General features: G+C 42.8%; 1 protein-coding gene across 1 annotated transcript in view; it reads left to right on the forward strand.

Moving 5' to 3' along the window:
• Nucleotides 1–25,193, forward strand: part of LOC124593912 (extracellular serine/threonine protein CG31145-like) — a 324,714-nt gene that overhangs the window by 139,069 nt on the left and 160,452 nt on the right. The window contains exon 5 of the mRNA XM_047132262.1: nucleotides 3,550–3,674. Coding sequence (XP_046988218.1) covers nucleotides 3,550–3,674 — 125 coding nt within the window. The remainder of the gene's footprint in view (nucleotides 1–3,549; nucleotides 3,675–25,193) is intronic.

Raw genomic sequence — 25,193 nt, forward strand, 5'->3', positions numbered from 1 at the left:
GTATCACTTGTGCTCGGACACCCAGAATTCGTGACACTTCCGGATTCCTTGAACCTCATGTACCATTGTCGGCTGGTCGGACGTGATTATGGTGTGCTTCTGTAACGTTTCCAAAAATTCCGCTGTACCTGGTTGTCAGATTTGGTCTCTGTCGACGATCTCACACATTGCGCCATCTGCTGTGAAGGTGGTCTTTCTCCTGCATAACTAATCTGCAAAAAGAAAAAAGTCTTTAGGTGTGCATGAACATTACGCACAAACAGCACCTTTCTACATATCCTATTTCCGAAATGAACGTGATCAAAGATGTAAAGATCGTTTTAGAACGCCTTGTATTTCAATTTTAGTTTGCTTGCTAAATCTAGAAATCACACGTCAATATCTTTAGTGACGAACTTTTTTTAGATATCTAGATCTGCCTTTGCCACTGCTAAAAAGGCCTATTTATGTTATTATACAAGTTCCGTTTTTGCTTCGTTAATATAACGTTCTCGGCCCTGAGCTTCGATTTTATGAATGAAAAGTTTATACCAGTGGTCAATGCATTGTTCTGTGTGAAATTAAGACTAAAATACTAAATTTAAAAAATTGGTATTAATCACAAAACTTTTAATACATGTCCAAAGTGAATACTATATAGTCATAAAATAACTGAAATACACGCCGCACTCAGAAAACGCAATAGTAAACAACTGAAAATCATAAAAGCGGAGCCACTGTAATGTGAAAATACAGGTCATCCCTGAATGTAACCCAGTGATACTTCGAAAAAAATACATCGCTGCATTGCTGTGATGAAAAACAACAGTCACTTACTCGATTGTATGAGGTACTATAATATTACAGCATATTCTGAACGCATTATAGTTCAAAATTACTACAAAAAAACATAAATTACCTTTACTTCTCCAAGACAAGCTGACACTGCGATAAACAGCTTTGTTCGAGCAGATGCTGCCACCTACAGGGAACGTGCAGAAAACGAAATCAAGTGATTCACAGGAAAAGTGCATTCCTGAATGAGGCACAGCTAGAAAAAAAATAAATTTGACGTGCCGCACAGTTAATATTACACAGCGCCTGAGGAGGATAAAACACCATCTGTGGTCTAGAGTAAAAATGTATACAATTTTCATTTACTTCCCTGATCTAAAACTTGCACGTCGATATCGTTTTTAACGAAATGTTTTGAGGTACCTAAGATCCGTTTTAGCAGCTACAAAAAAATTTGTTTATGTTATCATATGCGACTCGGGGAATTTTTTTTATATACATGTAAAATCTCATCAGTGTTACGGAATGAAACATAATTGTAATTTTGGTTTACTTCCTAGATATAAAACCCACACGATAATATCTTTCGTAAATAATTACTTTTAGATACGGATACCAAATCAAAATTGTAAATATGTTTTATTCCAGACCAATGACTATATCGTAAATCCTTAAAACAAGACGCTTGTGACAATCTAAATACGACCTTCTTTTTTACTTGCAATTCCTGATATTAAAACTGTTCCATAAACATTCGTCGCATGTTCTAATCTTTGTTTACTCCTACTGAAGTGAAGGAACTGTGCTACTCAGGCAACAAAATAACACATGATGGTCGGAGCAAGAACGACATAAGAAGCAGACTAGGAATGGCATAAAGGGCATACCTGGCCAAGAAACGTCTACTAGTATCAAACTTAAATTTGAGGAAGAAATCTCTGAGAGTGTGTTTTCGGAGCGCAGCATTTTATAGTAGTGAAACATAGACTCTGAGAAAAGAATAGAATCGAAGCATTTGAGATGTGCTGTAACAGAAGAATGTTGAAAATTAGGTGAGGAGGTTCTTCGGAGAATCGACGAGGGAAGGAATATTAGAGAACACTGACCAGAAGAAGGGACGGTACGGTGGGACATCTGTTAAGACATCAGTGAATAGCTCGCATAGGACTAGAGGAAGCTGTACAGGATAAAAACTGTAGAGGAAGACTGAAATTGGAACACATTCAGCACGTAATTGCGGACGTAGCTTTCAGGTGCTACTCTGAGATGAAGAGGCGAGATATTCGTGGGGAGCCGCAGTCATGCAGCCAGAAGACTAACGACTCGAAAAAGGTCGTTAGTCTACTTTCTAGTAGTCTTGGTCAATGTATTTGCTTTATTTATCTCTCAGTTATATTCTGTGATAGGTATACTATTCCGTTCGACAAGTTTTTTAAGTCTTCTTTACGTCCACCCAGAAGTACTATATCGTCTGCGAACCATGTTATTTCAAATTTTGGTCATCTTTCGACAACTTCTGTCCCGTGTAGAACTTGGAACCTGTGGTTGTTGTGTCGGAAATCAGTAGGAGACAAAAAGGCAACATCACGAATTTAATTCCAATTCGAAGACATCGTCTAATGGTCAGATTGGTTACATTGACTGCTTTCCAAAAGACAAGAAATTTAGTCTCGAATCTTGAACCGGCAACGTTCATATTTGTCACGACATTTCACTGGATACTCACTATATCCGGCTGTCAGACGTCAGACGTCGCCACTGTACCGCTGCACGCAGCCCGATACATTTAACATCTGGCCGTTTGCAAGGAAATTCCCGACAATGCTTGTGCCTGGTTACGGAAACATGTTAAAGTAAAGGAGATTTTTATCTACATCTACACATCTACATTTATACTCCGCAAGCCACCCAACGGTGTGTGGCGGAGGGCACTTTACGTGCCACTGTCATTACCTCACTTTTCTGTTCCAGTCGCGTATGGTTCGCGGGAAGAACGACTGTCTGAAAGCCTCCGTGCGCGCTCGAATCTCTAATTTTACATTCGTGATCTCCTCGGGAGGTATAAGTAGGGGGAAGCAATATATTCGATACCTCATCCAGAAACGCACCCTCTCGAAATCTGGCGAGCAAGCTACACCGCGATGCAGAGCGCCTCTCTTGCAGAGTCTGCCACTTGAGTTTGCTAAACATCTCCGTAACGCTATCACGCTTACCAAATACCCCTGTGACGAAACGCGCCGCTCTTCTTTGGATCGTCTCTATCTCCTCCGTCAACCCGATCTGGTACGGATCCCACACTGATGAGCAATACTCAAGTATAGGTCGAACGAGTGTTTTGTACGCCACCTCCTTTGTTAATGGACTACATTTTCTAAGGACTCTCCCGATGAATCTGAACCTGGTACCCGCCTTACCAACAATTAATTTTATATGATCATTTCACTTCAGATCGTTCCGCACGCATACTCCCAGATATTTTACAAAAGTAACTGCTATCAGTGTTTGTTCCGCTATCATATAATCATACAACAAAGGATCCTTCTTTCTATGTATTCGCAATACATTACATTTATCTATGTTATGTATGCGACTTGTGGCTGCTTGACAGTCTTGTTTTCTACGGCCGTTGTTCCCCCCTGCAGCCCTGTCTGAGCTTGCTACGTATTGACATGTTTTTGCTCTTTCCGACAGAGCTGCATGTAGCGTTATTTTCCGATGGTTGTGACGGAATACAAATGCGGCGTCTAACTGCCTGTCCGTTGCTTGTGTTTGCAGAAAGAACCTGACGTCACTGGAGCGCTTCCACCGGCGCATCTCGCAGCACGAACTGTACCGCGCGGGGGACCCCGTGATCGAAGACGTACTGCGCGACCTCGCCACGCAGCGCATCGTGCACGTCAGTGAGTACCGCCCAACACGCATCCACTGAGCCCGGTCCTCTCTGCAATTATTATCTCACTGTGATGGTGACCCTCACTCTCTCAGTCGATTAGTAGTCATCACAAACCAGCTCATTGTGACGGCAACTATCACTGTCTTACTCCATTAATCATTATCACAAATAAGCATTTTAAGTACCGTAATTATTAAGCTGTAAACTAAACCTTCTCCCAAGCTTTATAACTATTAGACAAAACGTATCCGAACAGTTATTAGTGGAAATCAATATCGGGTGTTTTAAAGTGGCTTAGTTATTCATAGCGCCACCCCACAAATGTTATTCAAATTTTTGTGCTCTAGTAGATCCGCCACGTCTATTAACATAATGAGTGGGTAACTGTGAATGTAGGAAGTCGTTTCTGAAAGTATTTGTATGGAGTGTAGCCATGTATGGAAGTGGAACATGGACGATAGATAGTTTGGACAAGAAGAGAATAGAAGCTTTGGAAATGTGGTGCTACAGAAGAATGCTGAAGATTAGATGGGTAGATCACATAACTAATGAGGAGGTATCGTATAGAATTGGGGAGAAGAGGAGTTTGTGGCACAACTTGACAAGAAGAAGGGACCGGTTGGTAGGACATGTTCTGAGGCATCAAGGGATCACAAATTTAGCATTGGAGGGCAGCGTGGAGGGTAAAAATCGTAGAGGGAGACCAAGAGATGAATGCACTAAGCACATTCAGAAGGATGTAGGTTTCAGTAAGTACTGGGAGATGAAGAACCTTCCACAGGATAGAGTAGCATGGAGAGCTGCATCAAACCAGTCTCAGGACTGAAGACCACAACAACAACAACAACAACTGAGACGTTCCTTTCATAATTCGTATTATTGCTCGCAAAATGCATGTGTAATTCCATATATTGTCTACAGTCAAGTTTGGAATGGAATTAGCTGCACTAAATCTATTTGCAGCTGCGAATATGGACAACCATTAGCTGTGGAATGGAATGACGACAATGAAAATCCTTGTCGGACCGGGACTCGAAACCGGAATTCCCACTTATCGTGACAAGTCGGCCTTACCATTAGAGTATCCGAGCACGACTCATTGCCAGACCCAAACTTCCATATGTAGTCATCCATGTGTCTGCAACCTGTACTCGTACATACGTTATGCATATTCCCGTTCAGGAGAGACATTTGCTTGATTGTTGATTGCACGGAGTCGGCGGATAAATACAATTTTGCAGTGCCTGTGTTATTCCGAATTACCATGCAATGTTCTTTTGAACATGCAAGCATGGCACTGCAACATCGTATTTATCCGCCAACGCCGGGCAAGCAACTTTTAAGAAAAATGTCTCGGCTTGATAAGAATATACATGATGGATGTACCAGTACAGGTTGTAGACAAGTGCCGGCCGATGTGGCTGAGCGGTTCTAGGCGCTTCAGTCTGGAACCGCACGACCGCTACGGTCGCAGGTTCGAATCCTGCCTCGGGCATGGATGTGTGTGATGTCCTTAGGTTAGTTAGGTTTAAGTAGTTCTAAGTTCTAGGGGCCCGATGACCTCAGAAGTCCTATAGTGCTCAGAGCCATTTGAACCATTTTTGAGCTGTGGGCTACTGCCTGCGGTAAATACTCAACATTGAATGCTTTTGGTGCTGGGACGTTTTAAAATCTCTCACATGTAAAAGAGTTGATCCTCAGTAGATCTTTCACACTTACCAATCAGATTACATCGTACGATTGCGGCGCCGAAAGTACCTGGATCTGCTGGAACAACAGCACCATTGTCCATCTCATGTGTCACCATCAGTACGACCTGTGTCACCGTCAGTCACTAGCTACTTTGTGAATTCGGACACAACAGAACAGTATACATTAAAATTTCATGACATCCCGTCTCACCAAGGCATTCAGGTGCAATCGGGCTATCATAATTACAGTTAGCGAGTCCGAAATGTATTGTTTAGCTTTTTGATGAAATCATTAGTAATCTAAAAAGCTAATAGTCCAAAGTTCTTCTATTAGTGGGCTGGTCACTTACCACACTAAAATAAAACCATTCCCATGCAAACATCCACATACCAGAGCATTACATTAAACAGAGTGGCGAAAAATCATGGGATTTGTTGCCGTACATGGATGTGTTCCCCGTACGACCCACAGATGTGGCAGCGACATGTGGAGTACAGTTTGAGTAGTCTCTTGTAGACGCATGTGTAGTGAACATGCTTGCACATCACGAGTTAATCAACTTTGGGATTATAATCGGTGCAAGACGTATGGGTCACAACATACAAGAGACCAATAATCCCACATACGCTCTTTAAAGAATCGAACTCTCATGTATAGATGATGATTAAAAAGTCTCCATTTGAGGGCGTTGCTATGGGCTATACGCAACGTAGCCCGACTCCGATGGATTATATGAACACCGACATATAGGAAAGGGATCAGTCTGGCATTCATGTCTTTCCAATGTAGATGCGATAAATGCAGCAAGGTGGACTACTAGAACGGCGACATTATTACCAAATGCTTCCAAACAGGACCAAAGCGCTGTTATACTTTTCTTAGTTACCAAGGGACAAAAGCTGGCAGATATCTATTGAAGAATTAAGGATATGTGTGGGGCAGAATGACTACCGAAAACCTCCATTGTGGAATGGTAAATTTTTGAAATTTGTAGTAAGCTCCTATGGAACCAAACTGCTGAGGTCATCGGTCCCTAGGCTTACACACTACTAAATATAACTAATTACAACACACACACACACACACACACACACACACACACACACGCCCAAGGGAGGATTCGAGCCTCTGACAGGGGGCGGGAGGGGGGCGGGAGGGAGCCGCTCAAACCATGGCAAGCCATCTCAGACTGCCCGGCTACCCCACACGGCCCTGTGGAATGGTGCGCCAAGTTCCTTGCTGGTCGCAATTCGACACAAGACGCTGCTCGATGTGAGAGACCAGCAGCAGCTACGCCAAGCGCCGCCCCCCCCCCCCCCCCCCCTTTACAGTCCTGACTCCCTGTCTGACTGTCACGCCTTTGGTCCCCTAAAAACGCCTTGAAGGACCAACAATTCCTATTGCGACAGGCAGTTACTTACTTCTTCATGCAGCAGTGTACGGTGTTGCACTGAACAGTTATCTTTTACGTGGTGTGTCGTTAGGATGATTGTAGCAATGCTCACGACGATTTTGCCTGATTGTCATACCGATTTTGGGCTGTCGGCCTTCGAACAGAAACTTTTTGGTCGCCCCTTGTATAAAACAGGTAGTTTTTCGTTCATCTCTATGATGACGTTTTTTCTTAACTATGCCTTGTACAGTGATACAATATTGTAGGTAAATTGAGTAGTAAATGTGGTTACTATCTGCAAAAGAGTTGTGAATGGGATTATAAGTTAAAAGGTGTTACCTGATGCTGAAGTTCTACTGTGTGAACAGCGAACATGTAATAAGCAAAGAATTTGTTTTTCCTTTCATTTCTTTTTCTGGTTTTTCAGAGAGAAAAATACCAAAAAGGTTTGGAGTTTTGAGTAAAGTTTTTTAGTACTCTCTAAATTTTCTCACATTGAAATACAGGTTGAATATAGTCTGGATAATTTGCGCGCCGTGAGTTACCCTGCCTCTAGACACATATATGATTTCTAACTTTAATACTTGACGTATTGTATTATACCTTTAACATAAGAGCCGACCGGTGTGGCCGAGCGGTTCTAGGCGCTACAGTCTGGAACTGCGCGACCGGAACGGTCGCAGGTTCGAATTCTGCCTCGGGCATGGATGTGTGTGATGTCCTTAGGTTAGTTAGGTTTAAAACGTTCTAAGTTCTAGGGGACTGATGACCTCAGAAGTTAAGTCCCATAGCGCTCAGAGCCATTTTTTTAACATAAGATTACATCTCTTAATGAGTGGATTATATCAGTATTTTAAGTTTTTAAATTCAGTCAATAATTGTATGAAGTATTGGGAACTGAATTTTCGTTACTCTGGAAGCCGTTAGATAGGTAACCTGCAACTGACAACCGACCATTCACCCGCGAACTATTTCGTCATGAAGTATGCCAGGAGAAGTTGAAGAATCACAACCTGGAACTTGTCCTCGGGAAACAAGGTCACCATTTTAGTCATTTAGTTATACAGAGTAATTAATTTTCGAGCGACTGCAGATGGAGCCACAACTTGACGCTGGGGCTATGATGCCGGCGAAAATGTCGGAAATTTAGGCGTAAGTGAACGAAAAGTTTACTTCAGGCTGAGGTGACTTTACCTTCCGGATGTAGACCTCCAGCGGTTGAAACAGTTTCGTCTGTGAACCTTTGTCAGCGCTGTGTAACACAAATGTTTTCGACAAGAATGAAGGTGAAGCAATGAATTAAGACTTATGCCACAGCCAGGACTTTAACCCAGGTTCTTCACTTACTGTGTAGACGTGCCAACCACTACACCACTATAGCATTTTGGGTACCATACCTGTACGAGTAGTCCATTGCCCTCCTTGTCATAAACTTCAATTCACACCTTCCCCATTAGATGCAAAACTGGGGTGCTATTCTAGTGGCGTAGAAACTCTGCAATACTGACGATTTAAAAAAGGGGAAAAATGGGCTGAAGGCGTGAACTGAAGCTTGTGTTAGGGAGGCCAATGGACTATAGTAGTCCATGTAGAGGTGGTAGCTACAATGCTACAGCAGTGTAGTGGTTAGCATATCTTCCTAATAAACAAGAGACCCCAGTTCAAGCCGGTACAGTAGCTCAGCACGTTCAGTCCGAGAGCTGGTTGTCCTCTGTAATAAAAAAAAAATCTGAGTGAAATGTTCAACGATCAACTAGAACAGGTGTCATATGATCCGTCCCGACCAGCTGCAGTGAACAGTAACAAAAAACAAAAAAGCAGCGACCCTGGCACAAATTTTAATTCATTGCTTCGGCTTGTCTTTTTGAGACTCATACGTCTCCAGGAAAATATAATTTCATCAGAACAGAGGATTTCATTGGCAGCAGAGTGATCGTGGCGGGCAATGTGTGGCACAAAGTTGGACTTACGAGGCGTATTCCGAAAGTAAGGTCCGATCGGTCGCGAAATGGAAAACACAATGAAAATCAAAAGTGTTTTATTTGCAATAGTTAGCCATACCGTCCAGCAACGTCTGTACATAGTCGCCGCTCCGTCCGAGACAACTGTCGTAGTGTTGTATCAACTTTCTGATACTCTTGTCATAGAAGGCAGCCGCCTGCACTTTTCACCGATATTCTACGCTGACCTGCAGTTCGTTGTCTGTGGCAAAACATTGATTTCTTAGCCAGAGATTCATGGCAGCAGAGATGAAAATCAGAGGGAGCAAAGTCCAGGCTGTATGGAAGGCGATCAAACACTGCCCACCGAAAACACTGCAGAGGCATCCTCATAGCCCCTACAGAGTGCGGCCAAGAACTGTCATGAAGAAAATGCGTGACAGTTATGTTGTGTGGGCTGCATCAAATCAGGCGAAATCTCTCAGGGGCACCCATACTTGGCGGGAGACTCTTTTCTAGGCATCTTTACGTGCTCACTGTGCGCTCAGACCTGAAAAGACAGACGTAACGCGATCAACGGGCGTACTAGAGACAATGTTTAACACACTTAGACAAAGCTTTATCAGTTTCTCACTGTGTTTCCATTTCGCTACCAATCGGACCTTACTTTCGGAATACGCCACGTATTTATGTTTTTGAGTCACCTCACAAAGTACATAACGAGCAAAGAGAGTGAATACTTTTCCTTCCATAATTTCCAAGAAATCCTGGTACCAAACCACCTTCGAAAACCAAAAAATATGTGATATATTCATACTCGTGCAGAACTTGCAATTTTAACAATACATAATCAATAACTCAACTCATGCATACACCTACAGCTTTCCATGTTCATTTATGTCAATCTTTTATACTCTTAACTTTTTCACGCTTTTATTCACATCACAACGATTTCGTTCCGTTATTTTTGCAGTAACTGTTTTTTTATAGCGGCATGTTTCCCCAACCAAAAGCTCAATTCATGAGCTTTTCAGGTTCATCTATATCTGCCACATACTTTAGTAACTCATTCGCTCTTGGTAAATTTTTAATCCTGATTGTTTATCTGTAACTTTTTTGACCTATATTACACGTATAATGCCAAAGTATGAACACTCATAGATCTTGCAAAGTTCATTTGCAACTATTATCTGTTGTTGTAAACAGAGAGAGAGAGAGAGAGATGCGGCTAAAAAGTATTCTAAAACATAACGATCGTTTCGTTTCGCACGCATTTCGTTAATTTGTACCTAAATTTCCGTTATTTTCCGCAGCATCGTGCCCCGGATTTTAGCTGCACATGTTCCAGAAAATAATGTTTCTGTAATAAGTCCATCTGATGAAGAGTCTGCAGCAGCTCGACAGCTAGTTAATGGTGCAATAAATCGTATTAAATTCGAAAAGCGACTGGATGAATATCACACCGATATCAAGGACGAAGTAAATCGCGGTTGCAATTCGTCATATGTAAGTGATTTAATGAATCAATAGCGTAATGTTCAAGATGGGTCACGCATAAGAATGTCAGAAGCAAAAAGCAAACAGTAGCATTTGAATCACCATATAAAGTGTCTTTCTATACCTTGCAGCGAAATCAGATCTACACTTTGAGTTTACTAGAGGTCCCAACGCATGTAAATTTAAGACATTTATTACTGCTGAAGATTTGAAGTTTCTTCTTTGTAGTCATTGAACGTTAGATTCTGATCTTAAACAATATTGGTCCCCAGTAGTAGTGTGCTGAGCAATCAAAATACACAGATTGTGATCCTAAAATATTTCTACGATACAATCATTATTTTTTGTGTTCTATCAGTGCAATTATTCCACTGGGTAGTTCCTACCATAGCAAACGCGGTTCCACTCAACCAGAATTCGAACCCAGTATCGTAAAGGCCACGGCCCTTGCTCGATACTAGAGATATTCCTGAACTGGAGTGTGTGGCAGTGTAGGAGGAAAGTACGTAGACACAGGGGAAACTACGTATAATAACAGTGTTTGCTCACACCGCAACTTCAAATGGAGGATGCTAATACAAGGCAACGTATTATTTTCTCTCTCTGGACAAATAAGAATTTGAAGAGTGTATCGCTGTTCGGCGACCAGGAAACGCGCATCGCGTCCGTTGTTATTACAGGCAAAGGAAAAAAATATATAGCCAGCACGATAAAAGGAGCGGGATCAGTTATTTTATTTCCGAATGGGCAGTAAAACCGCCCGAATTAAAAGCGCAGATAGCGTCACAAAAATGTGTATACCCGCTCCGAACAGCCCAATAGCTTCCCCCTTGTTTACAACGCAGCATGTCACAGAGCCGCGTTTCGCTCCGAACACTGGCGCAGTACTTGGATTCACCATTGTATTGTCCAGCCAACTGTACACTGTGAAATTACACCCTCTTTCCCCTCTGTCTCTCTCTCTTCCTCTCCCTCTCAGCACCCCACGGTCTTCCATTCCCTGTCTTCAATTTAGCTTTCCCGTAGACCAGGATGACTCAGCCTTTCTAGTCTTGAGATCAGCTACACGCATCTTAGTCCATTTAGAAACCTACTGAGTTAAAAATTCGAAAAATTCGCAAAGGCAACTTTGATTCCGTAGGGAACTGTTGTGCGCAGCGACCGTAGACTATATGGGAGCACAGACACCGAGTAATCAGTCGCAGTCCCATTATTTTTTTATTATTCTAGCATATCTAGATTTCTGGTGGTCTAATCACCAATGTCTCGTCATTTTTTAATATCTTACTCATATTGTGAAGTTTTTTCTTTTGTCACCATATCTTCGAATTTTTTACGTTACTTTTTAGCTGCTTGACAGTACCATGCAATAATGTAACGAAGGACTATCGTCCAGAGTTTGCTTGACGATTGCTTTCCGATGTGAGCTTAATTGTATGATCTTCTGAGGATGGCAAATGAAACTACCGAAACAAGTCAAGAGGTTAAATTAATAAAAATTTGTGCAAGTGACGATTGAATATTTTTATGTTTATAACGTGCTTCGCAGTTGCTGACAGACAGCTATGAATAAAATTAACCATTTCAATTACATAAAAAACATAGAAGGTAATTTTCTCTCCATCAAAAGTTGTAGGCCGACTACTCAATTTTCAAGATATTACACATGTTATAAAAATTAAAATATGCACCATCATAAACGTTGAAGAAAGTTTAATGAGGTACTAGGCTTTGCATATCATTGATATGTTTATCATAATCGGCGGCCGGGGTGGCCGAGTGGTTCTAGGCGCTACAGTCTGAAACCCCGCGACCGCTACGGTCGCAGGTTCGAATCCTGCCTCGGGCATGGATGTATGTGACATCCTTAGGTTGGTTAGGTTTAAGTAGTTCTAAGTTCTAGGGGACTGATGATCTCAGCAGTTAAGTCCCATAGTGCTCAGAGCCATTTGAACCATTTGTTTATCATAACCGTGGGTAACCATACACTGTCTGGAAGACGAGGATCAGTTTATTTCTACACTTAGATTTCGTTATCTTCATCGCTGAAAACGGTGCCTCATATAGATATCCTCATCCAAAAAATGACAAAACATAGGACTCTACTTTTACACTGTTAGGGTAGATTTTTACTCTCACTAATTTGCAAAAGTCATGTTCATTGTATTATAACTGTAAGAAAATGTCGTTTTGAAATCGAATTATTTCTTTTTCAAGTGCAGTCGAACTACAAGAAAAAAGAGTACTCATTTTACTTGAAATATATTCCCCATTCACTTTTTTTGGGAAAAATTGAGCTATGAAAGCTAGAATAGGTTTCATTGCCTACAAATCAGACACTGCCTTCAGTGCTGTCAGCTTGGAAGTATACTTCTTTGCAGCTTCTTCATCCAGTAATATTTGTTGGTCTGACAGCTCTGACTGTATTTGAGGAAAATGTTCTACATTTAATTTCTGTAAGTAGGCTATCCCAAGGTCAAGACCCGCAGCAAACCCTGAGCGCTCTCCCCACTCAGCGAAACCGCCGCCCACAAGGCCCGAAGTTACAGTTCGCTAGTAGCAGCCTCAGCGTCGAGGAGGAAAGACTGTTGCTTGTCGCGAGCGTTAAAGGCGGTGAAATGCAGATGGAGTGCAGACGAAGGAGGTGGAGACAGTCCTGTCAGATTTACCGCCTACAAATACCGTGCGAAATACTCATTGTGAACAAACTTATTTTCCAAAAGAGCTCATTTAAAAAGATATCGCACAAAGATTTTGAAAGATGGACTCATAATCCAGTGGCAAACGACCGGTCGATCGCAATCAATGGGTTGAGCACCCCTGCCTTAGACGGAACCAAAGTCTCTCTGCTTCAGCAGCATTAGTCAAGCTGTTCGCTGCGAATGCTGCATAAACCATTTCCTATCGTACAGAAGCTGTGCCGTTTTATCTGGTTTCCTAGAACGCAGGGCAACCATAAGGGTGGCCTCATATAAGGGATGAATACGCTTGCGAGCAATTTGCTCGAAAAGGGCTCATGAGCCACTCGGGGAAAAAGTTCATGTAGAGCCGCAACTGAGCAGTCTGTGATCCACATCACTCGCGAATTCTTATACATTCACTGATGAGGCAGAACATGACTGAATACCGTCTGGAAGCGTTACGGATATTTGGCGTAGCGATGGAAGTGGACAAGAAGAGCAGAGACAAATGGGGGATTTTAATGGGAAGTTCCGCTGTTCTCATTTCAAAAATGGTTCAAATGGCTCTGAGCACTATGCGACTTAACTTCTGAGGTCATCAGTCCCCTAGAACTTAGAACTACTTAAACCTAACTAACCTAAGGACATCACACACATCCATGCCCGAGGCAGGATTCGAACCTGTGACCGTAGCGGTCGCTCGGCTCCAGACTGTAGCGCCTAGAACCGCACGGCTACTCCGGCCGGCGGCTGTTCTCATTTCTGCTACTTCTCATTACTTTCTCAGTCCACACTCATTTCCTGTTACTGAGTTCATTCCGTTCAACACATTCTGTAAATCCTCTTCAGTTTGACTAAGAACAGCAATGGCATCAGTGAATCTTATCGTTGATATCCTTTCACCAAATATTTTAATTTCTCTCTTGATCCTTGATTTTTGCCATTTCCTCTTCAATATCTAGAGTGATCAGTGGGGGATATAAGGCTACATCCACATCTTACACTAATCCGATCACTTCGCTTTTCGTCTTCCAGTCTTCTTGAACCCTCTTGGTTCTTGTTCATACATGAGCGGCTCAGGGGAAAAGTTCACGTAGAGCCTCACCTGAGCAAACTTTGAGCCACAACAATCGCGAGTGTGTATACATGAACTGATGAGCCAAGACGTGACTGAACGCCTGTACATCGTCACGTAACAGATCCTGTATTTTCTTCCCCAGTCTTCTGCATATTGTCAGCAAATTAAATACATGAGCCGTTACGCTCATTCCCTACAGCCCACTCCTATTTTGCTCAGAATTTCTAACACGCTACACCATCTTATATTCCCGAACACTTTTACAAAATCCAATGAACGTGTCTTGGTTTACCTTAAATCTTGCTTCCATTATCGATTGCTTCGTCAGAACTGCGTCTCTGGGCCCTTTTCTCTCCTAAAGCCAAACTGAGCGTCGTCTAATAGAACATCTTTTTTCGTCACCATTCTTTTGTGTATTACTCTTGTTAGTAATTTGGATGCATGGGCCTCAGCAGCCGTTAAACAGATTGTGCGATGGTTCTCTGACTTACCTGCTCTTTCTGTCTTCAAGATTGTGTGGATGATGTTTTTCGGAAAGTTTGATGGACGTTAAATGCATAAGTATTGAGAAGCTGTTCTCGTTCAAGACTACCAACCAAGTGCCTCTCTCATTGCAGCTTTTATCAGCGTATGTATTCGGACCTTTACGACTACAGCGTCGATAGCCTTTGGACTCAACTGCAGAAAGACTTTCCACAACGATGCCTGGGGAAGAGGACACGATAGTGAATATTGTGGAACTGCCTCCCCCATCGCATGAGATCGTTCCCGCATGCGACATCTGATGGGCCTAAATTTCCTGACTGAGCGGTTTTTTCATATTTCATCAGACCGCAAAAATCTCCCGCCTTATCGGTGTGGGCGTGACAGACAGGAACGATACGAATAGCGTTTTACCGTTGAAACTGCCCGTTCCTAAAAGATGACTTATATAGGCGAACCTGCACTGCGATGTTACTTCGCTTAGTCGCCCTTCTTCCTTTTTGGCTAGAAGGGTAACGTTTGATCTCTTCGCGCCGTGTTAAGTCACCGTCCGACGCAAGCATTGCTCCTTGGCTGACACTCAGTTCTTCAAATTTCATGAGCTTCATCACTATCGTTGAAGGAGAATTTCACTCGTGGGTCCATAGTTATTAAGTGGTGATTTTTGTAATTACCTAACACTGTCAAAAGGAGAATGATCTCTTTATCATAGTAAAAAAAGATTCCAAAATAGAAGTTTTACCACACAGATCGCAGTCGGTACATGTCTTGATTACTGGTTTCAGTGAAGTTATGCTGCCATCTTCAGATCTGTGAGTGTTATAAATATCAGGGGCGTCAGTAAGAAATGCAACACATTTTTGCTAGGCCAATTTCCGTTGATAAAATGCGTAATTTGTTGTGGGACATCGTGGAATATTCCCACTTCAGCCCCTATAGTTTCGTGAAGTTCTGACATAGCCTTCAAAATGACGTCTGTAACGAAGGCGCGTTCCAGGCAGAGAGCTGTCACTGAGTTTATTTCGGCGGAAAACCAATCGCAGATACATTCATAGGCACTTTCAGATTTTCTACGGAGACGAGGGAGTCAACAAAAGCACGTTGAGTCGTTGAGCGAGGCGTCTGTCATCATCGCAGCAACGTCGCGCAAACAAATGGTTCAAATGGCTCTAAGCACTATGGGACTTAACATCTGAGGTCGCCAGTCCCCTAGAACTTAGAACTACTTAAACCTAACTAACCTAAGCACATCACACACATCCATGCCCGAGGCAGGATTCGAACCTGCGACCGTAGTAGCAGCGCGGTTCCAGACTGAAGCGCCTAACCGCTCGGTCACAGCGGCCGGCTTAGTTATGTTAACAGCTTTAACATATTTTTTAAGGATCTTTTGACATTGGCGAACATTGGTCTGTTGGTACTATTACTATCTGGCGGCATCTGACCATTGATAAGCATAGCTCTGTGCGTAGTGTCAATACTCCTCATACTGCCATCATCCCTAAGATTTTGTAACTGTACGATGTCATGTGTTTTAACATGCTCTAAAAAAATGGCTCTGAGCACTATGGGCCTTAACTTCTGAGGTCATCAGTCCCCTAGAACTTAGAACTACGTAAACCTAACTAACCTAAGGACATCACACACATCCATGCCCGAGGCAGGATTCGAACCTGCGACCGTAGCGATCGCATGGTTCCAGACTGCAGCGCCTAGAACCGCTCGGCCACTCTGGCCGGCTAACATGCTTTACTTTTGTATTACACACAAAAAGGGGATATGTACGCAATGCTGTCTTGTATTTTATCAATTGTATTATCTTGATTCTCGCACTTCTTCTCAAACATAACGAAAAGTAAATTATTTTCACTCAATATTTTTCGATTAGTATGACCGATAAGATATTACTGCATGCTGTATAATGTTGCAATAATTTTTAGGCTTCTTGCTGACGTAAAAAAGTTGGTTTACTTTGTATATAGCTTAATGTAATGTCCACAGCTCGTAGCCCAGTGACTAGCGTTGCTGCCTCTTGATCACAGGGTCCCGAGTTCGATTCCCTGCCGGGTTGGGGATTTTTCTGCTCGCGCGGACTGGTTGTTTGTGTTGTCTTCGTCATTTCATCATCATCATTCGTAACAGTGGCTAGATTGGACTATGTAAAAAACCAAACATTATCTTCATCCTTTTGTAATGTCCAGGAGACCTTCATATGTCAACATTGACTTCAGTGTACTTATTGTGCTTGAATAAAAGTGTTCTTGCTGTTCGCTTCATTGTATATTTCTTTCACTTGCCTTCTGAACTATACTACACTGTACTGTAGCATTTCTTTCTGTGTATGGTCCAAGTTTCATCGAGTTATGTTACTCGGCAATGGCACATTATGCGAAAAGTTGCTACCGTCCTTAATTTTAGCACACGAATTTATATCAGAACTAGCACGCATCTGAATTTTTGGGATGTCAACAGTCATGTCTGCTCGATAAGAACTCCAAACGCTGGAACTGTAGCTTAGAATTAGTCACACTGGCGTCATGTGTGCCGTCTCCTTAATAGATACACCTCATTTTCCCAAAAGCCTTTCAAAAAATCTAAATAGGTCCATCGCCCAATTTCATATCACTGCTTTGTATACACACAAATTGTTAAATGATGTGACGTTCTCAAAACGTTCACCACTGATCTTGTAAACAGATATTATCGGATTATTTCTCTTTGTTGTAGGCTTTATCTTACATTTATTTCCGTTTAAGGAGAGGTGCCTTCAGTAACAACCAGTGGAAGTTTTGTTCAACGCTTTCTACATTTCCTCGCGATCGTAGTCCTATAGTATCACACCTTTTCCTCTTTATTTTGCCACAAATTCGAAATTAGTTGGGTAATTACATCATAACTAATTCCCGTAGTACAACTCCCGTGGCGAAAGAAATTACACACAACGCTGTTTAATATTGCCCCACGTAATTTACGTTTCATGCTGCACGGGATAACTGACCTATATTGAAAAGTTTTAAGAAAATTAAATCAATAAAAAATTAGAAACTGTGATAAATGTGTGTGTTAATGATTGTGGATGCAAGGTAGATGACTTGTGGTTTACACAATAAAGATAGTTTGCATGACGCACCAATAATACGTCCGGTTGACAAACACGAATTCAACACTTCGTTTTATATTTTGTTTTAATCTCGTATGTGATACAACGATTTTGTAACGCAACGTACACAGAAACGTAAGTGGGTAGCACAAATTGCGGACTGTATTACCTCGTACTTTCGTTGGTGTTTCATCGCGGCGCTGTGGCCGAGCGGTTCTAGGCGCTTCAGTCCGGAACCGCGCTGCTGCTACGGTCGCAGGTTCGAATCCTGCCCCGGGCATGGATATGTGTCATGTCCTTGGGTTAGTTACGTTTAAGTAGTTCTAAGCCTAGGGGACTGATGACCTCAGATGTTAGGTCCCGCAGTGCTTAGAGCCATTTGAACCATTTACTCGGTGAAAATCATCTGATAACGATAACAGCACAGACACTGTTTCAATTTACTGTTATCAAAAATCAAACAATACGATAAACTTTGTAAACGAGAGCTTGTTCCCATTTTGTCACTTCAATTGCGATAAGTACACTGAGGTGACAAAAGTCTTGAGATATCTCCTAATAGAGCAATCTCATCAAGCAACTCGACATGGTATGAACTCAACACGTTGTTGGCAGTCACCTGCAGAAATATTGAGCCATGTTCCCTCTATAGTCGTTCATAACTGCGAAAGTTTTGCTGGCGTAGGATTTTGTTCACGAACTGACCTCTTGATAACTCCCATAAATATTCGATGGGATTCATGCTGGATGACTTGGGTGAGCAAACTATTCGCTCGAATTGTCCTGAATGTTCTTCAAACCAAACGCAAGCAATTGTGGTCCGTCGTATGGCGCGCTGTCATTCACAAAAATTCCATCGTTGTTTAGGAACATGAAGTTTATTAATGTTTGCAAATTGCCTCCAAGTAGCCAGACATAACCATTTACAGCTAACGACCGGTTTAGTTGGACCAGAGGACCAAGACCATTCCATGCAAAAGCAGCCCACACCATTATGGAGACACCACCAGACTACTGAGTGCCTTGTTGACAACTTGGGTCCATTGCTTCGTGGATCTCTGCCACACTCGAATCCTACCATCACCTCTTACCAATTGAAATCGTGACTCACTTGACCAGGCCACAGTGTTCCAACCGACGTGGTCACCAGCCCAGGAGAGGCGCTGCAGCCGATGTCGTGCTGTCAGCAAAGGCACTCGCATATTTTGTTTTCTGCCATATATCATTAAAGCCAAATTTCGCCGCACTCTCCTAACGAATACATTCCTCGTACGTCCTACATTGATTTCTGGTGTTATTTCACGCAATGCTGCTTGTCTGTTGGCACTGACACCTCTACGCAAACACCGCTGCTCTCGGTCGTTAAGTGAAGGCCGTCGGCTACTGCGATGGCCGTGGTGAGAGGTAATGACTGAAATTTGGCATTCTCGGCACACTCTTGACACTGTGGATCTTGGAACGATTTCCGAAATGGGATGTCCCAGGCGTCTTGCTCCAACTACTACCCCGCGCTCGAAGTTCATAATCATGTAGGAAACATTTCACATGAATCACCTAAGTACAAATGATAGCTCCGCCAATGCACTGCCATTTTGTACCTTTTGCACGTGATACCATCCCCATCTGTACATGCGCATATTGCTATTCCATGACTTTTGCCATTTCAGGATACGGTAAATACAAAAATATCATGAAGGCAGAATAGTGGAATACTCCCATCCAAAGTTGTTGTTGTTGCGGTCTTCAGTCCAGAGACTGGTTTGATGCAGCTCTCCATGCTACTCTATACTGTACAAGCTTCTTCATCTCCCAGTACCTACTGCAGCCTACATCCTTCTGAATCTGCTTAGTGTATTCATCACTTGGTCTCCCTCTACGATTTTTACCCTCCACACCGCCCTCCAGTACTAAATTAGTGACCCCTTGATGTCTCAGAACATGTCCTACCAAACGATCCCTTCTTCTAGTCAAGTTGTGCCACAAATTTCTCTTCTCTCGAATTCTGTTCAATACCTCCTCATTAGTTATGTGATCTACGCATCTAATCTTCAGCATTCTTCTGAAGCACCACATTTCGAAAGCTTCTACTCCCTTCATGCCTAAACTATTTATCGTTCAACTTTCATTTCCATACATGGCTACACTCCATACAAATACTTTCAGAAATGACTTCCTGACACTTAAATCTATACTCGATGTTAACAACTTTCTCTTCTTCAGAAACGCTTTCCTTGCCATTGCCAGTTTACATTTTATATCCTCCCTACTTCGACCATCATCAGTTATTTTTCTCCCCAAATAGCAAAACTCATTTACTACTTTAAGCGTCTCATTTTCTAATCTAATTCCTGCACCCGACTTAATTTGACCACATTCCACTATCCTCGTTTTGCTTTTGTTGATGTTCATCTTATGTCCTCCGTTCAAGACACTGTCCAGTCCGTTCAGCTGCTCTTCCAGGTCCTTTGCTGTCTCTGAGAGAATTACAATGTCATCCGCGAACCTCAAAGTTTTTACTTCTTCTCCATCGATTTTAATTCCTACTCCGAATTTTTCTTTTGTTTCCTTTACTACTTGCTCAATATACAGATTGAATAACATCGGGGATAGGCTTCAACCCTGTCTCACTCCCTTCCCAACCACTCCCATCCAATATTGTTAGTAAATACAACTGAGCAATGTGGCGTTTTCTTAACTTGAGGTCAATAAAAAATTGAATTTCTAAGACAACACCCAAACGTCCGCATTTCATCAATAACATGATGAAGTAAACCGGCTGAAGTCCGTTCTAGAAGTCTGGTGCCAGAGTTCACCTCTGCCGGTAAATATTAAGTTCGAATCATGTATCCACAGTAAGACTTATACTATATAAACGCAGTTCACAATCAGAGCTCAAGATGACAACCATCGTACATATTTCTGCGTTGCTGCCAACCTACTTTTGGCAGTTACTCTCAAATACAGGTATTGTCGGTCTCGCCGACCTATCTCAACATCAAAGCAGACAGAATTGCCTTCTGGCAACTCTTAAAACAATCCACACCAGTTTAAGGCACGTGAGGTGACAAATATAAGACATAAATATTTACTTCATAGTAGAACTAAGCTGCGTAATGGCTAGCACAATTTCAGTTTGTATTAGTTACAACGTAAAAGAGTTAAGTTAGGCGATTCCTCCACAACTCGTTCAGCCATCTTAGCAAAATAAAATAAACGTACGAAATTTAAAACGACTGTGAAGTAAGGTCTGCAATATCTCGCCGTAAAGGAATTTTTGTATTGCTTTCAAAACTGTGTTTAGATGTTCCGCGTCAGTTATATTTCCGAATTTATGGTGACTATAATATTATAGTAGCATTTTATTAATATTAATTCACTTGATGCCTTTGGCTTACAGTTGTCTATGTCAAACATGACCTTTTGTCCTCATTACTAGTTGAACGAAAGTTATTTTTGAAAACAACTGTTCAACTGAATTTCAGTATTGCATCGCAATTTCTTCTGTAAAAACTTTAGACAGTTTTTGAATTAGCCAAACGAGTATGGCCACCGTGAAACTTATTAACATATAATAATTCTAAGTAGTTGCAGATCGTCAACCCATGGCACCAAAATAAGGGGTGAGGAATTTAACTGGTTTCCGCATTCGAAATCTGAATTTCTTATTGGAAACGTGAAATACAATTTCAGGAAGATTGTATCATATCTGTGGACTCAGCAACGTTGTGCTTTCGTCATAAACATGTCTTACGAATGAACAATTGAATTTGGGTAACATCATTTTAAGTTAGGTTCAAATGCCTCTGAGCACTATGGGACTTAACATCTTAGGTCATCAGTCCCCTAGAACTTAGAACTACTTAAACCTGACTAACCTAAGGACATCACACACATCCATGCCCGAGGCAGGATTCGAACCTGCGACCGTAGCAGTTGCGCGGTTCCGGACTGAAGCGCCTAGAACCGCTCGGCCACAGCGGCCGGCAGTTTAAGTTAGGAATAAAGAATCTGTTGCTAGGTGTCGCGATCGCGCCGGCCGCTGTGGCAGAGCTGTTCTAGGCGCTTCAGTCCCGAACAGTGCTGCTGCTACGGTCGCAGGTTCGAATCCTGCCTCGGGCATGGTTATGTGTGATGTCCTTAGGTTAGCTAGGTTTAAGTACTTCAAAGTCTAGGGGACTGATGACCTCAGATGTTAAGTCCCACAGTGCTTGGAGCCATTTGAACCATTTTTGTCGCGATCGACTGTGCATCAGTAATCGATAATCGATTATGAATTTCTGTCACAGTGCACAAGAGGCTTTAAGGAAAGATGGGTCACGTAAAATATGGTGTTACCTTTGTTATTCCACGTATTTCTGTCTGTTATGCTTTGATAACACTATCTAGTACCAGTTTGGAAAGGAGCAAGACAGATTTTCACCTTGCCTTGCGTCTGTTTTCATTTCAAAAGATTCCCAGATTTCACTCTGGAACTTTACTTAGCGGGTAGCCTTTGTTAAATTATCTACAGCCACATTAGTTCCGAATCGTTTTGCCAAAGGCATGGCCGTTTTGGCCGGTGTCATTTCGCAGGAGTAAGGCCGTATTTTCAGCCGTGGGCTGGCGGCCGAGCGGCGGACGCATGACTCCGCGCGTGCACCTGCACTGCGCCGGAGTGCGGACAGAAAATTAATATCCGCAGTCGACGTTCACACATCGGCTGGCATTATTTGGGAGTCCGGGGCCGGCCGCACCTGCTATTGGATCGCTGCCCGATGACACCGAGCCAACGGCCGCACTCCAGCGCTGCACTTCACGCTGCCTTAAATCCAGCCCCAAATATCTCGCGGGGCGTAAATTTCCAACTGGGTGGTGCGCTTGGCGCCGACAGAAGAACAGGTCCCGCATGTAGGCTCATACCCAGTTTAAAAAGAGATAGGACTCGCATGAAGCACGGAAGACGGACTCGTCCCTCAAGACCATGCTCTAAAACACTGACAGGGAAAAAAATCACAGCACCAGAAAATAATTGTAGAGTAACAAAATTTTGGAAATATACTTCCTTAGGTAAAATGATTAACACTGCAAGATCACAGGTCAATGTAAGCGCGAGGTAAGCCACTGCAAATGTGAAATGCTGTTATATTATTAACCGATGTAACCACCAGAATGTTGACTGCAAGCATGCAAACGTGTTTGCACTGTGTTGTGCCGGTGCCAGATGTCGCTTGTCCCGCTTGGTCATCAATACAGGGACAGTTAATGCTGTTCGCGGATGACAATGGAGCTGTCTCCCGATGATGTCCCATATGTGCTCGACTGGAAACGGCTACATGTCGACACTCTGTAGAACATGTTCGAGTACAACAGTGGTACGTGGACGAGCGTTATCCTGTTGGAAAACACCCCCTGGAATGCTGTTCGTAAATGGCAGTTCAACAGGTCGAAGCATCAGAATGACATTCAAATTTGCAGTCGGGACGTGTGGGATAACCACGAGAGTGCTCCTGCTGTCATATGAAATCACACCTCAGACCATAACTACAGGTGTACGTCCAGTGTGTCTAGGACGCAGGTAGGTTCATCTACATCTACATACATACTCCGCAATCCACCATACGGTGCGTGGAGGAGGGTACATCGTAGCACAACTAGCATTTTCTCTCCCTGTCCCACTCCCAAACAGAACAAGGGAAAAATGACTGCCTATATGCCTCTGTACGAGCCCTAATCTCTCTTACCTTATCTTTGTGGTCTTTCTGCGAAATATAAGTTGGCGGCAGTAAAATTGTACTGCAGTCAGCCTCAAATGCTGGTTCTCTAAATTTCCTCAGTATTGATTCACGAAAAGAACGTCTCCTTTCCTCTAGACACTCCCACCCGAGTTCCTGAAGCATTTCCGTAACGCTCGCGTGATGATCAAACCTACCAGTAACAAATCTGGCAGCCCGCCTCTAAATTGCTTCTATGTCCTCCCTCTATCCGACCTGATAGGGATCCCAAACGCTCGAGCAGTACTCAAGAATAGGTCGTATTAGTGTTTTATAAGCGATCTCCTTTACAGATGAACTACATCTTCCCAAAATTCTACCAATGAACCGAAGACGACTATCCGCCTTCCCCACAACTGCCATTACATGCTTGTCACACTTCATATCGCTCTGCAATGTTACGCCCAAACATTTAATCGACGTGACTGTGTCAAACGCTACAGTACTAAAGGAGTATTCAAACATTACAGGATTCTTTTTCCTATTCATCTGCATTAATTTACATTTATCTATATTTAGAGTTAGCTGCCATTCTTTACACCAATCACAAATCCTGTCCAAGTCATCCTGTATCCTCCTACAGTCACTTAACGACGACACCTTCCCGTACAGGACAGCATCATCAGCAAGCAGCCGCACGTTGCTATCCACCCTATCCAAAAGATCATTTATGTAGGTAGAAAATAACAGCGGACGTACCACACTTCCCTGGGGCACTCCAGATGATACCCTCACCTCCGATGAACACTCACCATCGAGGACAACGTACTGGGTTCTATTACTTAAGAAGTTGGTTGTAGATTCTCAACTAGCCTCCTTATAATCAACGCACGGCCGTCACTGGCTCCGAGGTATAACCGGTGATGTGTTGGCAGAAGAGCCAACACCGTGTAGCTAGAGGAGGCCGAAATGCACGCGTTTAAGCTCACGCAAACTGGCGTGAGGTCTGGAACAGGACAATGTAATTAATATAGCCAATAAGGTACGTTGCTGCTGGAATACTTAACTTTAATCCATAATTGGTGTACATCGCTCTTGACGATACATGTTTTACAATCTCAATATTAACTGGTAATGGCGCCTTGCTAGGTCGTAGCAAATGACGTAGCTGAAGGCTATGCTAACTATCGTCTCGGCAAATGAGAGCGTATTTGCCAGTGTAGCATCGCTAGTAAAGTCGGCTGTACAACTGGGGCGAGTGCTAGGACGTCTCTCTAGACCTGCCGTGTGGCGGCGCTCGGTCTGCAATCACTGACAGTGGCGACACGCGGGTCCGACGTATACTAATGGACCGTGGCCGATTTAAAGGCTACCACCTAGCAAGTGTGGTGTCTGGCGGTGACACCACAACCAGCTTTCACTAGAAAAAAAGACACCTCCAACCTCCTGTAACGCCGGAAATGCATATCCTCCTATTTCCATCTATTGTACTACAAATTTTTTCCTTATTTTGTCACCTGAAGATATGACATTTCTGTCTCTTAATATATTGTAATTGTTTTACTGTTTATATATATATATATATATATATATATATATATATATATATATATATATAATGCATTTATGGCGATGTATAATTGGTTTGTTTTGTAAATATTATTTGTATTTTTACGCTGGGTCTTGCCTAGGGAAAACTATGCTATCGAACGAATACATCGATAGGTCGTGTGGAGAACCAAAGTGTTTAGGATCTTTGGTAGTGGGAACTCTGCCGCGTGGAGCGCGGGCAGAGCATGGGGGGGGTCTGGCTGGAGGAGGGCAGTGGAGCAGGTGTGTTGTGTGACGCTCCCGCGAGTTGCCTCGCTTTCGGGGTTTGGCAGCATGTAATTGCGCTCGACTTGCTATGTTAGTTTCTGACATGATGTCGCGGACGGGAAGCGTTAGCTGCCACACATCAAGAGCCCGTTTA

Source organism: Schistocerca americana, chromosome 2, assembly GCF_021461395.2.
Source record: "Schistocerca americana isolate TAMUIC-IGC-003095 chromosome 2, iqSchAmer2.1, whole genome shotgun sequence".
NCBI classification, from domain to species: domain Eukaryota; kingdom Metazoa; phylum Arthropoda; class Insecta; order Orthoptera; family Acrididae; genus Schistocerca; species Schistocerca americana.